General features: G+C 43.0%; 2 protein-coding genes across 2 annotated transcripts in view; both read left to right on the forward strand.

The window, feature by feature from the left end:
- srcin1a (SRC kinase signaling inhibitor 1a) overlaps window positions 1–12,333 on the forward strand; it is a 41,739-nt gene extending 29,406 nt beyond the window's left edge. Inside the window, exons 14-21 of the mRNA XM_008304296.1 lie at window positions 45–351; window positions 463–724; window positions 931–1,070; window positions 1,344–1,496; window positions 1,961–2,089; window positions 3,405–4,313; window positions 6,157–6,294; window positions 11,578–12,333. Coding sequence (XP_008302518.1) covers window positions 45–351; window positions 463–724; window positions 931–1,070; window positions 1,344–1,496; window positions 1,961–2,089; window positions 3,405–4,313; window positions 6,157–6,294; window positions 11,578–11,583 — 2,044 coding nt within the window. The 3' untranslated portion in view covers window positions 11,584–12,333. The remainder of the gene's footprint in view (window positions 1–44; window positions 352–462; window positions 725–930; window positions 1,071–1,343; window positions 1,497–1,960; window positions 2,090–3,404; window positions 4,314–6,156; window positions 6,295–11,577) is intronic.
- On the forward strand, window positions 11,805–12,505 carry LOC103374240 (uncharacterized serine-rich protein C215.13-like). Its single transcript, XM_008304302.1, has 2 exons — window positions 11,805–11,834; window positions 11,975–12,505. The coding sequence occupies exons 1-2, from the start codon at window positions 11,805–11,807 to the stop codon at window positions 12,503–12,505; spliced, it is 561 nt and encodes a 186-aa protein (XP_008302524.1).
- The last annotated feature ends 4,114 nt before the right edge of the window (window positions 12,506–16,619 follow it).

Here is a 16,619-nt window from a genome sequence, read left to right on the forward strand (position 1 = left end):
TTTCAAAGAGTTGGTTAATTAATTCATCTTCCATTTCTTGCCAGACAAGCAAATGAGGGAGTATGGAAGAAGCAAGAGGACTTCTCCAGTCCTTCATCAAAGCACAATGAGGACTTGCGAAAATTTGCAGACTTTGACATCCCCACCAGTCCTCCTCTCACCATCAATGACCTTGGGGGAGGCAACAGCCTGTCCAATTGGAGCCCTCACTCCAGCCTCAGCCGTGTTCACGGTAACCCATCCGGCCCTCACAAGGACAATCATCCTCCTGTCCCCCACAAGGGCAAAGCTCTGGAGGAGCTGGAGCGCCGTGCTGCTGCTGACAAAGCTTTGTCCGTCGAAGTCCGACTGGTAGGAATGATTTCTGCATTTTGTTTTTTATCTTTTTACCACCTACTGTGCAATCACAAATCATATCATAACACAGCACAAAGTGTTTAGATCCTCTTGTCCACTTCACAGGCAGCAGAGCGAGACTGGGAGGAGAAGCGAGCCAGTCTAACCCAGTACAGCGCCCAGGACATCAACCGGCTGCTGGAGGAGACCCAGGCTGAGCTGATGAAAGCTATTCCAGACCTGGACTTTGCTGCAAAGCAGATCAAGCCCTCGTCCAACACACCGTCCACCCAAAACCCCCAGAGTGGGGCAGCGACCCCAGAGCACCGTGCCAGCAAGCCCCAGCACAAGCTTTCTGGAAGAGAGGGAGGATCCAGGCGTGGCTCTGGTGAGATAAGAAGTTCAGTACATCAGTCTGATACAAGCTATTCTCTTTCAAATTGACAAGTTTTCAAGAGCAAAGGAAAACCAGGAGATGTACAGTATGTTCAGTTTTACCCACTAAATATAACCTGTATGGCATCTGGAGGCATGATAACGTTTTGAAAACACTGTTGCTTCTTCTTAAAACAGCTGTGCTACTTTCTCTTCCAGATGAGCTGACAGTACCTCGATATCGCACAGAGAAACCCTCCAAGTCTCCTCCACCTCCACCTCCGAGACGCAGTTTTCCTTCTTCTCCAGGTCTGACCACTCGCAGCGGAGAGCCACTAATTCCTGGAAAAAGCATAAAGGTAACAGCACTGAAAATTCACAAGCATCCTCAGTTATCACTCTAATACTCTGCATTTTACTGACAGATGGACATTTTAATCCTCCTCAAATCTACAAATCAACACATTATCTCTCCCGTATACAGAGAAGATGATGTCAGCTTATCTGTTAATTTGTATAATATAGCACATGGATCAAAATGTTGTTTGCTTCTTAATAAAATATTGAAGTTGTAAACTTCTGACACTGGCTTAAGAGAAGTTAAAAGCTTATTTTTGTTTTTGACGTTCCAGAAATGTGAATCTGAAGAGACTGAGGGCCAGAAGCCTCACGTAAAACTGAGGAGGACCGTGTCTGAAAACCCTCGTCCTGCGTCTACACCTCCAACACTGGCCTCTGGGGACAAGGAGGAGTTAGAGGAGGAGAAAATCGCTGCCGAATTGGAGGTAAATGAAACCCGGATTGTGCCATCATGTTGATTACAGCCTACATAAATAGTCTGCTGTTCAACGAATGGGAAAACTGCACTTTTTTAGAATAATTTATATTATATCCACAATCTGCCACCGGTTGTTGCATGCGCACATGCACACGGTTTGTGTGCAGATATGCTCACCATCGTTACCACATGTTCAAGCAGCAGGTGCCATATGTCCTCCTGCCCGTGGCACTGGGAGAGCCCAAAGATCACATACTGCTCAGTCACACACATCATCACCCAGGGCTCACAGATCACAGCCAGACAGATGGACCCTGATAGCTGCTTGGGCTGTGTTTGAGATGGCCTGCCTCAAATTTGATGGAACAAAGAGTCAACAGTAACTGATTTTAATTATTCAGTGGCTGTTGTGTTTTTTTTTTTTATCTCGCAATTGATGGCTGTTTTTGAACCTCCCTTTTCCCTCCCTAGCTGTTTGAGAGAGCCCCGCTCAGGCTCTCTTTTCCCCCATCACTTTCCCTGCCTGTTAGACCATGCAGCAGGAACAGTGTACCCCCCTCCAGACCGGACCTTTGGCCACCTGAGGCCTCAGGCACTCAGGTAACACTCTGGCTGACCCTGAGCAATGTGGAGTCTTGCCCTGTTAAGCCTCGTTCTCTGCTCTTTCTAACCTCACTACCACACACAATTCACCAGCGACTGCTCAGCTTTTAGCCAACCTCATGAACTCCTGCTGTCTCTTCAATCTCATGTCTGTAGATGCTCATTCCTGTGTCTCTTTATGTTGACGATGGGAAAACATGCTGTTCTTAAGCAATTGCAATCAAAAATTCACAGAGAACATACACAATACAGTTGAGTAATTGCATTTTTTTGGCTTAAACTGATGAAAGTATCTGCATTTTAGTATAGTTGCTAAATTTTCTTTAACAACTTATTGCTAATTTTGTCTCTTCTTAGGTAGTGGAAAGAATTAATTGTTGGTAATGCAGATGATGACAACTGTGAGATTCAACCTTAAAGCTAAGGCCAAAACAATGAACTAAAAAAAGCTGAAATACTCCATGAAGTTGGGTGATAATTTTCTGAGCAATAATCTTTTTTGCTAAGGTTTACACATCCTTTGCACATGCAGTTGGTGTATATGAATGCCAACAGCTCTTCACAATAGCATGAGGTGTGACTGTTTTGTGCAGTGATGTTGCAGTGTTTCTGGGGGCCAGTTAAAGAAAGTACAATCAGCAGTCTGGTAACTGTAAAAGTCCCACACATATTTACGTTCTGTGTTTATGTTAACCCTCTGAACACCAAGCTGTTTCTGGGTGTTTCTATTCACTATTCACATTTTTTATTTGTTTCCACGTTTTTCTCCTCTCTGCTCTGTGGAAGCACAGCCTGCAGTTCAGCATGAAAACTCCCTGAATTTTTGTCACATGACTGTTGCTCACAGCTGAGTCAGCAATGGCTTCTCAGTTTCTCCAAGAATTGCAGAATTTGTAGTTTTTGATCAAATTCTATTTGTGCGAATGGTTTGTTTTTGCTAAATTTTTAAATCTGAAATGTAGCTTATCTTTGGTTAATTTTTCTAATGGAACCGAATGTCACAGATGAGAAGTTCAAGAACCATCAGAAAGTTAGACATCCTCTGATTTTTATGTTTTTATTTTTTACAATGTGTGGCTTCTTTAGTGATGTTTTTTTTCTCAAACACACAACATGCCTTTTAAACCCGCTGGCGTGTTTTGGGGTTCAGAGGGTTAGGAGAGCATTTTCTAGATGTACATCACATACAAGTTGATAACACTCCTTCCTTCTTTCCTCTTTGCTGTGTTGAAGTTTCTGCTGGGACTGTGCTGTAGATGTGACCAGCTCCATATGACAAAATTTAAACCTCAAGTGCTCTCTTTATTTATAGGGAAGGCACTTGTCTCCTGTCCCCCACATCGTGTTGACAGAGTGCTCAACAGCTTCACCCACTTTCTCAGAGGATCCTGTCAGAGATTTAGCAAATGAACCTCTAGAGGAGAGTCCATCACGAGACTGGACTGGTCACCACGTGGCCTATGAGACCATAATTTCAAGGGGAAGATATTCAGAGGGATTTCAAAGCCCTCCTCAGCGGGAGCAGAGTTGTTTGGATGTAGAATCCAAACCGGAAGTTGCCCTGCTGCTGACAGAGCTGGAAGTGAGGGTGGTGTCTCCCCTCGAGGCCCATGAGCTCAGCAGGACTGCAGGGGAAGTTCTACAGATTCTAACCATCTCACCACAGACTGAAGAAGTCTCTGAGGTCCAGCTGAGTGAGCGGCCTGTCCTAGTGCTCTTCAGGGAGGAAAAAACTGTCAGAGATGCTTACAAGCTGCTGTATTCCTTTCTGGAGTCGCCCAAACCGGTTCCCAAACCCAGATTGAAATCGTCCCACCACTCAGGCCAGCAGAGCTCACTAGTGGAGGCTCTGAGGAGAGGGATGGAGACAGGGGAGAGCATTGTGACACTTCAACACACAACTGAAATTAGTGCTACACAACAGAGTCCAGTGAGCCTCACTCATGAGTCGAGTGGGTTACTTGGCTCTGTGGACAGTCTCACCAGTCGTAAAAGAACGGGAGAAGATATCAGACGCAACACCTTCATGAGGCTGGACAGCTTGGAGGAGACTATTCGAGAGCTGGAGAACACGTTGATAGAGATCAGTGGACATCCTACAACAGAGCAGCTCTACTCTGAAACAACCGCCAACAGTACTCCTGTTCAGAGTCCAACCTCGGTGACCAAGAAGCCACCAGTCCCACCCAAACCGTCAACGCCGAGCACAGCACCAATCCAGGTTCATTCTCACACCCGCTGTGCTGATTCTTGCTCTGAAGCAGCATGCTCTGTTTTCCTTCTTCACTTCTTCCCTGCGGATGTCTCTTGGAACTTCACTTTCAAGCCTCTGATGTCTGCTCCCCGATTAAATCGGCATCTAATTGCGTCTGAAATTGAAAATATGTAGAGGGGACAGACAACAGACTTCCTACCTGCCTGTCTGCTCTGTGATTAGTGCTGGAGCTGCTGTCCTGTCGAGCACAGAGTTGTTAACTGTGTCTTCATCGATCTGTCCTGGCATCTGTTTTCTCCCTGTGAATCTAGCTAATTTCACGTTTTGTTTTACCAGACAGGCAATAAAAAATAACATAAATAACATTTCTATTTTCCTCTTGTCCTTTTCTCTTCTTTGCTTGCCATTTCTGTTGGCAAGTAAATATCTGACTTCTTTCTTTGCTTTTCCTTGAAATCAACTTTTGAGCAAAACCTTGTACACCTGGGACTTTATTTGAACAAGCTTTGGGCACATTTTACATTAGACGGTATCAATATATGTGCAATATAATTGCACACACAATGCAAAAAGGGTCAGGTTAAAATATAATTAAGATGATAGAACATTTTTTAGAGGAAATTCAAGTCAATAAAAATCTTAAAAGAGTAAAAAAAAACCTGCACAATCAAAACCTGTGTGAGGACAGAAGTCTATATCTTATACCAAAGCCAAATACCACATCTAATTTGCTTCATGTTAATATCAAATGACAGTGTGTTGAACTCCATTAGCAGATACTGCGCAGAGCCAGTTTTCAACTCACCTCCAGCTGACCGCAACACAACAAAAGATTTGACTTACAGTCTTCTTATGTCAGCTGCCACTTCACCGAGGTGTCTTGACAGCCTGCGTAGTATTCCCTGTTGCTCTGAATGTAGCCTCCCACTCAGGGCAAGGCTGCAATACTTGACAGTCACACTGTCATGGTGAGTTTTAGCCCTCTGATGTAGAGCCAGGAAGCATTCCCGTGGGCATGGCTGAAGATTACAGAGTCTTCACACATTATTTCATCAGTCCAACTTCAAGCACGTTCATCATTTCAACATGACCCCCTCTTCCTACTCTTGTCCGACGTTTGCGAGCGCTCTTACCAAATTCGCACTGACAAGCCACCTACGCTCATGTCCCATTACAGTTCAGGTTTTAATTAGCACATTAAAATGAGGATTCACCCCTCAAGCAGTGAGTTTACTGTATGTCTGAATTTCAAAAATCAGCTTTTAAGAATAGGAAGGCCTTAGAATGAAGGTGATTGCTTTTCTGGCTTGAATTGCTGTCGTAGGGAAAGATTGGCTATTTGACTCTAATACAGTAAATCTTTTATTAGTTTTCCTTTCGGCTAATGTCTCTGTGTGCAGAAGAGGCACAGTTGGGCGGAAATTTGACTCAATGTGTATTTGTTTTTGTGCGTATTAGAGACAGTCGATAGAGCAACTCAGCAGGAAAGATCATTAAGCACACTGCCTCGTGGATCCTGCGGTGAGGCTACGCAACGTCAGTTTTGATGCTGCGTTTCTATATTCTGTTTCTTTGTCATTTTCCGCTGATGGATGGGGAAACTCTGTGGAGTGGATAGTTCAGTTTTATATCTGCTATAAGCTCAGATCTTAAAAACCTCATTGGTCTCAGGAGAAAGACTTGCTTTCTGGAATCAGAGTCTGCACCGAGTTGATGTGTGTCTGAGGCGTAAATTGAAGGCAATGTAGAGGAGAAATGAAATGTGCAACCGTGTACTGTGTGTCTTGAGGTATGATTCATACTTAGTCTCTCCTCTCCTCTGCTCTTTTCTCCTTTATTCTCCTCTCAGGGAGGACATAATTCCAGTGTCGGTAAGGTTCTCCACTCCTCAGCTGCCTCCAAGCTGAAGCATCTGCAGCAGAACAGCACAGACAAGACTAAAAGTGGCAAAAGAGAGGACTTCCTGAAGATCCAGGGCCAGCAACAGGTATTATTTGTCTATTTAGCGTTGCTAAGGCCAATGCATGCTTGATCTGGCAGCATCTGTGCAGACGAACAGTGCAGTACTTCCCCTGTATATTCAGAATTGGTTTTTATTTGCATAAACATTTTTAGGTATTTAAAGACTCGCAGAATGGAGGAAGTTAAAAGCTTAGAAATTGGGATGATAATCATTCCTGAAAGACACTGCATTTTACGATGCCCTCAAATTTACTACCGCAGAAATTGGGTCAAAAGGAGGCAACGATCCATGTCTGCTATGAATCAAGACAGATGAGACAGAGAGTCCTTTGGATGCCATATTAACAACATTTTTTTCACGCGGATTTAATGACCTTGTTTTCAAATAGGAACAAAATTTGTCGTAACGGTTTTTTGGCACCTCCATACAACTTTAGCAAGCCTTCAAAGTTGCATTTTATAAAGCAAGGAGAATGTGTGCATCCGTTCATGCTACCCTTTCTTTATTTTTCCCACCAGATCAAGCATAAGTAGGCCACTTCACTGCCACTCCACATCCTCAGCATGCTGTAGTCCTCAGCTTCCGTGTACCGCACTGTGTGTAATGTTTAAGATATCCACTTGATTCCTTTGTTTTAGAACGACAACAGCACTGATTAATTGAATTTGAAGCCACTTTTTGCTAATGATCGTAAATTGTTTGAAGGCAAAGTCACATTATTTTGACAGTCTCATTATCATGGGATTCTCAAAATGGATCAAAGGATGTTCTGCGGGCTCGGTCCCACGGAGAGACGTGTGTCAGGCAGGTTAAAGTGATGGAGGATTAGCGCTGCAATTACCTAAGCAGTGTTTTTATGTCTGAAAGTCTTAAGCTATCTCTAATTATAGTATAGAAACCCATTAAAAAAGTTACAAAACACGCTGACTTAATAATATGCATTACTATAATAGAGCTGTCTAGTCTGTACCAGGCCCATTGCTTGTTCTAAAAAATCTAAAACTGCCTGTTTTTGGTAAGAAATCAGCCCACAGAACTTCAAAGGTATAATTACGTTTCTTTTATGAAGTCTGGCAGAAAGTCAGGTGTTTAAATCTCCTAAAAGGACTTGACTTTAATTTCATAAAACTTCCTAAAGCCCCTCTCTATGCATTTGTTGCTATATCTTTTGCCCTGATAGCCGGCTCTACGTCCTTATTTGGTTTTAATTTGCAGACATTTCGGGGCTATAAAGTAAGGTAAAGGGCTGGACATAAGGATGCTAGATGGCCTCCAGAGGCAAGGAAATGGAACTGTTGAAGCATGTCAGTCAAGTAAAGCCAAGAGAAGATTTTTGCTCCGTGCCCGTGCACTGGGAAGAAGAAGCTTAATGTCAATGTAATTTGAAAAATAACCGAAGCAGTGAAGTGCACCTAAACCTTCATACCCCGGAGAATTTGACAGAGCATTCACACACAAATTCAGTCTCGAAGATTGCAGAGAAATGAACGCGTTAAGCGAAGAGAGAGAGAGAGAGATTTGGGAGATGGGGGGAGTAATGAAGCTTCGGTCGCCTCAGTTCGAGAGGAGATGGGGAAGAATCTGCAGTGCTATGTAATAATCGCCCCTTGAGTCGCTGGCAATCACTGATTATTCAACATGAAGAGGGCAGTTCTTCTTTCCACCATTAAGTCTTCCACGTTTCCTCTTCTTTATGTCTCTCTTTTCCTTTTTCCGCGTTCTGTACTCTGCAATTTGCGCACGCTGCCCTACTCCTTTTCACTCACCCTTTTGTCAGTCTGGCTCATTCCCTGAGATTTGGAAGCCGAGTGGATGCCTACACTCGTTTAATGAAAGCAAAATTAATCCCATTATTCCAGTGTGACACTCGCACACGTTCCACAAACTGCTCGAAACAATCGTTGCGAAAAAAAGACGTTGTGTGTGTGTGAAAGCGTCTCCTTCAGAGGGACAGTGGACACTCAAAGCTAATTGTGAGCATGGGAAGTCGGTGCTGAGCAGTTTAGGGTGGCAACGCACCACAACTGCACAATGGAAAAACACAGACAAACAAAGAAGCAGCTGATTTAAACTGGGAGAACAAACGGTCAGCTGTGGCAGACTTTACATCTGACAATAACTTGTATTTTGTGTCATTTTGAGGTGAGTAGCTGAGAGGTCAAGTAGCCCTTTTCTACATTTGGAGGTGTGGGTGTGGTCATAAAAAAGCAAACATGGAGCATTCAGATAATAAACTGCCTGAGTTTTATAGGTCTTCATTTTTATCTTCATTCTCCACAATAAAACTCTTATTTCATGGCAGTTTTTATTTTTTAAAAGTCCATTTTAATGACTAATGTTTTCACAGATTTCTCACTTTTCAGCCAATAACATGGCGTCTGCCTCTTAAACCAGCAAACTCAAAAATGTCTACAAGGAGTAATCAGTCAGTGCTGTTAGCTCAGCCAGCAACAATGTTCTTATAATTGGTGCTGCTTTAAGTAAACACAGAACACAGACACAGAAGCTAATTATTATTTTATCTGCTTATATTTATTCAGCTTAACAAGGCAGCATATACTATTTAGCTAAATGACTGCAAACGTGAATGACGCTGTATCTTACACACACATATGTATCTATGTATGTATGTATGTATACATATATACATATATATGTGTATATATATTTGTATACATATATATATATCAGCCAGCCGCCTCAAGACGTATATATATATATTTACATATATTTATCTTTCAGATGTCTTTTCTGTCAATCCAACAAAATAGTACACATCCTGACAATTTAGCTTACAGATGCAAAATCTTGTCTAGCAAATCATTTTAAATTTGGTATAATGAAACAGCTGAGCGTGGACTCGGCAGGAAAAAAAACATGCTGATTATCTGCAGCTCATCTCATCAAATTATCGAGGCGGCTGGCTGATTTGCATACAGCCTTAAAGAGCTAATTAAGAACTTTTGCCGACTCTACGTTCACTTCGCCCAGTGTTTTTTTAACCCATCGCTGACACTGAGTTTGTGATTATTCTGAAAGGAAATTTCTCATTAAAACCCCCAAAAACTTTTAAATATTTTTCAGCAGCTAAAAACTTAGCTGCTTGTTTTTGAAGAATACGATTGTGAAGAACGTGTCCAAACAGTCGACCAGTCCACATATTTCCCTTATGATTAGGCTGTAAGACGAATGATTCTAGCTATTTGAGCTAACCCAGTGAACTCACACCTGCTCTGATCTGCACTTTTGACTGATACTGTTGTTCTGATAATCAGACGTGCCCACCTTGGGTGACCTCTCTGCTCGGCCCACAGCTGAAGGTAAAGTCTTCTCTTAAACCTCTCGTGGTCGTAACTCCTGAACCCCAAACTTTTACCCTCCTTCCAATTCCCTTTGATGTTTCAGATTGTTCTCTTTTGTCTCCTTCAGCAAACTGACAATGACATTTCTAGGGCATTTAAAATGGGGGACAAACCCAAGGGACAACACTTTGCAGCCTCCCAGCGGTCTACTATCCCAAACTGCAGCTTACACATGAATAGATCTAAATATCTGAATATATAAATATCTTTACCATCAGTGCCATTATCCATACAATGACAGTTTCAGTCAGTTCACTTGAAAGGCAGCTGGTGTTCATTAACGTGTCACAAAAGCCAGCTGGAGGGACAGTTCGATATTTTTAAGATGTCACTGTGTGCCATCTGCAGTCAACTAAAACCAGATGAACGGGCAACACTTTGGTAGTTTGTATTTAGCATTGCCGATTTCAAGTTATTCCGTTTTTCTAATCAAGATGAAGCACGATGACTGAACATTGTACCATCTTGCTAAACATAAGTTTAGGATTTTGGGGTAGGAATCAGCTTGGCCTGTCAGATTTTAGGTGGCGTGCCTTGTTACAACTTCTCACACTAAAAAAGCTCTCCTAGAAATCATGCATTAATGTTTTTTTTTTTTTTTTTTCCAGAGCATTAGGTTCTTCGTCAAGATGGGCTCTGATGTTATCTGTGTGTGTTAATTGCGGGTGTTAAAATTAACATCGCCTTTCTGATGGTGCTTTGTGCCACTGTGCTCGGGCTGTCTGCTCGCTAAAGCTTTACTCAGAGGTATTAGAACATTCCAGGCATGAGGATCCTTCAAATCAATGTGCTGGATAAGAACAGACAGTTCAAAGCCACAATTTCTCCTCGTTTGCTTTGGCACAGATCAAGGAGGGCATGACAATGTGAATCACTTTCACGCTGCAAAACCCTATTTCCATTTCCCATTTGCCCTCTTATTATCTGGCGGTAAAACAGGCTAGTTAAAGGTGCTGGGCATGAGGTTGGGGGGTAGTGAAGGCCTGTCCTCGGAGGCTGTCGTTTTTGGCAGGCAGCTCCGAGCGCGTGAGATGAAGGGAGGCCGCTCTCCCACACTCGCAGACCAGAATAAATGTGTCGGCTGGGCTTGAGACGAGTTCCTCGAGCAGAAGGAACAGCCCTGCTCTCTGGGGACGGCTGGCAGCACAGGCTCTGGAACTGCAACAGAGCAGGTGAAAGCCTCCCAGCACCGCAGTCTAGACTAGCACACCTGCTCTCCGTTTCATGCAGAACTGATCCCCATAATCCCAAAACAAACGCCTTTTAAAACTTTCAGATCCGCAGCAAAAACTTTTCTCCCGTTTCTTCTTATAGAATGCATGAATAAAGCTTTTCTGAAGTCTAATAAAAAAAAAAAAGACAGGTTTTGCTTTTAAAAACAGATCTTATCTCGCTCTGTCATCACTCTGGTATATTTAGCACAGTCTGTCCCCCCTCTGCACATAAAACATACAAACTGTGTCTGTCATGCACCTCAGCAAAAGAGAGACAAATTCTTGTTGTTTCATGTTGTCGAAACAGTGCCATCTACTGACTCATTCCTGCATTGCATAACAGGCCTAAAGGTGTGGTGCTGTCAGTCCATCGGAATATCTTGCATTTTAATGAGCGGGCATCATTAAAACAAGTGTCAAAATAAAGGTGGTCAACGGTGCAATCTGCAGCTGACCTCTTTCACTGCCGCACCGTATCAGTGCTATCAGTGGTTTGGTCATCATGTGTAGATGGCAGCCTGTGTCGTGGCTTGCATCACACATGCTGCTATCAACCTGAATAACAATCTCCTGTGTTTGTCTCCTGTTCTGTTTTCACTCCCCACCCCTCCACTACATGTTTCTTCTGACACTTTCTGCGGCGCCACCTCACCCACCCCGTCACCCCGTGTGAACCCGTGCCGCCCTGCACCTCCCGGCCTGCCCGTCTCTCTCCACCCGTAACCCTGCAGCAGTGAGCGACCTGTCCGTGTCCAGCCTCTTCAGCTTCCTTCTCCTCCTGTTCACCTGACTACAGAGATACACACATCCATCTGCCCTCCCCCACCCCTTTGTACTCTATCAGCTCCGTTTGCATCTCCAGTGTTGACTCCAAAATATGCTCTGAAACCCACTCTGTGTGCATTTGTGGATGAGTGCGTACGTGTGTGTGTGTGTGTATGTGTGTGTGTGCGCAAGCATGCTTGCACAGGCATGTTTGACTCTAATGGTAAGGGAAGGTGCTGCAGGCCACAGAGCCCAGCCAGAGTTTTAAGACTTTTATTTGTCATGATTTCCCCTTTGACCCCTTAAAACCTCATCTCTCCTCTACCCCCCCTCCTGTCTTCTGTGTCCCTGCTCCACCTGAAGGCCTTGGGGACCAACAACACCAGTGGCAGTATTGAGCCATACCTCTCTGGTATCAAAACGGGCATTTTTTCAGGCCGAGTGGCCTCTCCTGCAGCAGCGTTTGCCCCTGGCCTGAGGAAGTACCCCAAGGAGGGGTCAATGCCCTCCCTGACAGCCTCCTCAAGCCAAGCAAAGGCCCTCCTGGCAAGCCTGACTGCCTCCGGCCTGAGCGCTGAGGCCTTGCTCCTCTCCTCCACCCTCCGTCATCACCGCCTTCTCCGTGAGCAGCGAGCCTCCTCCTTGCCTCCGCCCAGCAGCCAGTCCTCATCCCCTACTCCCCCTGCTACATCCTCCTCCTCTTCCTCCTCACCCACCACCCCTACTCCATCCCTGTCTCCCTCCTCTCCCACCCCTTTAAATTCCTTCACCTTCTCGTCTGGGATTTCCAAGCCCAGCAGTCATAGCCTTGACAGCTCCAGCCTCAACAGCTGCAAGGATGGTGGCAGCGAGCCTGTGAATAAGGACCTGACCCCTGACAACTCCTGGAGATGAATAGGAGGAGGATGAGGACATGGAAAAATGCAATTTAAGCACATCACATCATGAACCATATGGAGCAAACAAGGACATCATGGGAAAACCCTGTTTTTTGGGTTTGTTTTTTTTTTTTTGCTCATATGTTCTTTTAGGACTTTTTGGCTCCTTCTGTTCCTTGTTTTTCCTCCCGCATTATGGATTCGCTCCAGTCTGCAGAGTCTTCATAATTTCATGGCAAGATCCACCACACTGTAAATGGAGTCACAGTCTTCTTTCTCACTCTGATCTGCTTCCATAGTTCCTCTGCAGATCTCCCACACAGTCATACTGCCAGCTTTCCAGATAGAGAGAGCACAAACGGGGCTCCCCTCCCACCAGCTGTGTGCTGTAAGCTGATGTGCTCTGGATGTATTCACTGACAGTACCATCCTCCCATCTACCCCTCATTCAGTGGGTTGTTAGTGGCATAGATAAAATATCTAGACTGTGACTTTGATCATAGAAAATTAGAGCTGCAATAATCACCGAGTCAGTCCAGTAGTTGTGTGTGTTCAGGATAATATTGCTCACGTACCTGCATCACCTGGCGGAATGTGAGTCTGTTAAAAAAATTAAAAATTAAAAAGAAAAAAAAAAAAATCACAGACAAGGTGATGATTGTGGTTTCAAGCTGTTTTTCGTTTAAAGGGGCATTTGTGGCTTTTCTTGCATCACCTGTGTTTCAAACTCTGAACTGGTGCTATATTTTCCCCTCTGTTTGTACACACTGTGTGAAGAGTTTACATGATCGTTCTCACTTCCCTGTACATTCCACTGTCTGGCTTTAATTTATATGCACTTCTACAAAATGAAAATGCTTGCATCGGAAATTAGAAACAATGATTGATGTTTTTTAATTGAAAATTGGAAATGACGGTATATTCACAAAAAGCACACAGCAGGGAGCAGTCTGGGAACAGCACACCTCTGTTTCACATGCAACAAAGAGGCACAGTAAGACAAACAGAAGGGAAAAATGCAAATGATGAATTGTATACAAATGTTTTTTGTTTTTTTTTCCTGTATATGTGTACTAACTAGTTAATTATGACAATCAGGATGTTTCCTCAGTAGCATCTTACAGGTTGCTCTGGCTTTTTCCACGCCTGACATCGAAATCCATCCCAAAGACTCAAGCACATACAGTGATGAATAACACACGCACACACACACACACACACACACACACACACACACACACACATACACGCAGTCTGTCACACATGCACTTGTAAAGCCAAGTTGTACAGCACAGACTTTTTTTTTTTTCCTGCAAATCTTCTGTGACGATTCATTTTAAGTCACATCTGTTGCACCGCTGATAAAGAGCACTCTGGTAAAATATGCCATATTGACCAGAACATGATTTCACCCTTTAAGGAATCCAATCTACAGACTGATAGATGTTTTCTTATGGGGCACTTGCGTCTTTTGAAGTTCAAAGTTTATCTGCCAGAAAGCAGCTCCCCAAAGTTTTCATCAATTTGCAGCCCTGATTAGAAAACAGAATGTCCACTTTAAAAAAAACATATCCTTCAATGACGCTTAAACATTGTTTGAATGCTGGTGTCGTGACAGAGACAAAAAACTGTTAAACAGCACATATTTAGACTTCAAATATAACGTTTAACCATTTAAAGGGCCTGAGAGGAGAACATAGAAATGGAAAGCAAGCACAGTTTCCTCTCAAACACAGAACCCTTGTTTCTAATTTTGACTTTGTGAATCTGGTTTCTGACGAAAAGCACAAAGCTACAAATGTTTCGTGAAAGCAACAAAAAAAAAAACAGGAACCTTCCCCACATATTAGTTATACGGCACATCGGATTGCAAAATACTGCTTTGGTTTAATAACCTACATTCTGAAACATTTATGAATGAAGGCCTTTGGTGCTTCTCAGTGACAGTAGCTGAAGTTTATGATTATTTAAAGCACATCTAAAGCCTGTCAGAGAGTTTCCTAGGTGTAAACCCCTGCACGAGGAACCACTTTGAAGCCGCCTGTCCTGCGTGTTTGCCTCAAGGCCGCCTGCTGGGGAGGTGACAAGGTAGAACGGACAGTTACAGACAAAGTGATTCTTTTTAGTTGTTCCTCAGAATGACTGTGTGAAATCGATTCTTTGTGGCATTGAGATTAAAACATGTGCTAAGGGGCTCGTGTCAAAGAGTAGGCAGCTTGAGGAGAGAGGATTAGTTTTGGGACATGTGTTTGAAGGCTACTTTAATAAGGCCGGCTTTGACTCGCCCTGTCTCCATCGAGAGTGCTTGTGATATAAAAGACCCAAAGAGATGAGAGGAAGAGTTTTGACAGTCAGAGAGCTGTTAAGCGGCTATTCTTTCGCTGCCCCTTTCACTTTGCTTTGTCTTTGGTGTGGGGCATCTCTAAAATAAAAACCACTCAGCTGAGGTTAGACTCGGACAAAATTATAACCAACATGTGCAATATGTAATTAGCACTCTTGCAATTTTACCAAGCCAGTGCTCTTTGCCTTTGACATACTCCTGCCTGTTTGTCTGCAAGGACCTGTAACCATGTTTTTTCCCAGTGCCTCTAAGACTTGCCAGAAATCCCAGAATGATCTTGTATTACAGTATTAGATCAGCAGCAATGACAGAATAACACTTTTATCCAAAGAAGAAGCTGTGAGAACTGGCTTGTTCCCATTTTTTTTTTCCGTAGAGAGAAAAAAAAAAAGAAAAAAAAAAAAAAGAAAAGAAAGAAAACAGCACTTGAAATGCAGAGTGTGTCAGGTTGCAGCGGTGGCATTTGACTAAACACTCCCCCAGCTCGAAGAGTGTGCAAAACTGCAAGCTCACAGCACAGCGAATTAAGCCTCACCCTGGGTGCTCTGTAGCTCTGCCAGGCAGGTTCAAGCCCTGGGTTTCATATTGAGTGAAGTCAAATGAAAGAAATTCACTTACTCATGCTGTTCCACACTCAAATCCATAACTCTCCAAGTTAAAATTGCTGCATTTGCGTCTGGTGAGCGTTGGGGAGGAAGTGTGCACGCTTGGCTGCTTTCCCCAAGTAAAGTCTGAGATGAAACCCCCCCAGAATTGCGTGACTTTGCTCTCTGGACTGATTTTTTTTTTTTTTTCAAGACAAGTGTTAGTGGGCTGTGATTTCAACATGGCTGGAGGCTTAGAGGGCATGTCGAACACACTCACAGTGGATGCCTCTGGCAATCAGAAAAACTCATGCAAACTTGAAATTAAAACATAGAAGAAATATACATATATAAATATATCTAAGTGAGATGTTTGTGTATGATATAATTGTGAAGAAAATGTGATATATATAGGCCTAGATTAAATTATATACTGTAAAATGTCATCATCTCTTCTGTTTTATATATTAGTGACCATTTTGTACAGACTTTTCTTTTTTAATTCATTGAGAGAGATATTACATTTCACACTGAGATTATTTATTCATATGCAGAACATTTTTATATTTGTTTAAAATATCTGTATAGATAACAGTTAGCCTCTGTAATATACACTGAAGTTCATTTTTAAATTCTAGGATTTTCTTTAAGAACACTGAGTTGGATTTTATGTAATTTTGATTTATGAAAAGCTCGTCCCTGAAAACGCTTGTCCAGCTCGTCTGTAACTTTACCTCCTTATGTGAAGCGTCACTTATAAGAGGCTGGACCAGTGCCTGTGTGTAGGGGCTTATTTTGCTACTATCTTTTTTGGTTTTTGTGAGGGGATTGTTGTTTTTTTTTTTGTTCCGTATCTTTTTGGTCTGTTTTTTGGGTTCACTTGGTTCTGTATTTGTGATTCAGGTGGTATTTGTGATGTTGGAGATGGTCAGAAACACAGATATTGTAGTAACTACTGTGAAAGGTCAGTTTATGAGCCAAGAGGCTTCATATGAGGCCTTGCTGCTTTGACAAAAGTGAGTTACTTGGCTTTAATTTATCTCTGTGTCATGTTTGCATGTGAACAGGAATGTGGATGCTCAGTGCATAAGGTTTCAGAGAAGACAGGCTATTAATATTAACAGGTGGAAGTACATTTTCTGGCTTATACTGCTCCAGTTGTTGCACTGAGTGGCTTTAGGTAGCAGTTAAGCTGAACTATA

The sequence above is a fragment of the Stegastes partitus genome, unplaced genomic scaffold (genome assembly GCF_000690725.1).
Source record: "Stegastes partitus isolate 25-593 unplaced genomic scaffold, Stegastes_partitus-1.0.2 Scaffold2184, whole genome shotgun sequence".
Lineage (NCBI taxonomy): Eukaryota > Metazoa > Chordata > Actinopteri > Pomacentridae > Stegastes > Stegastes partitus.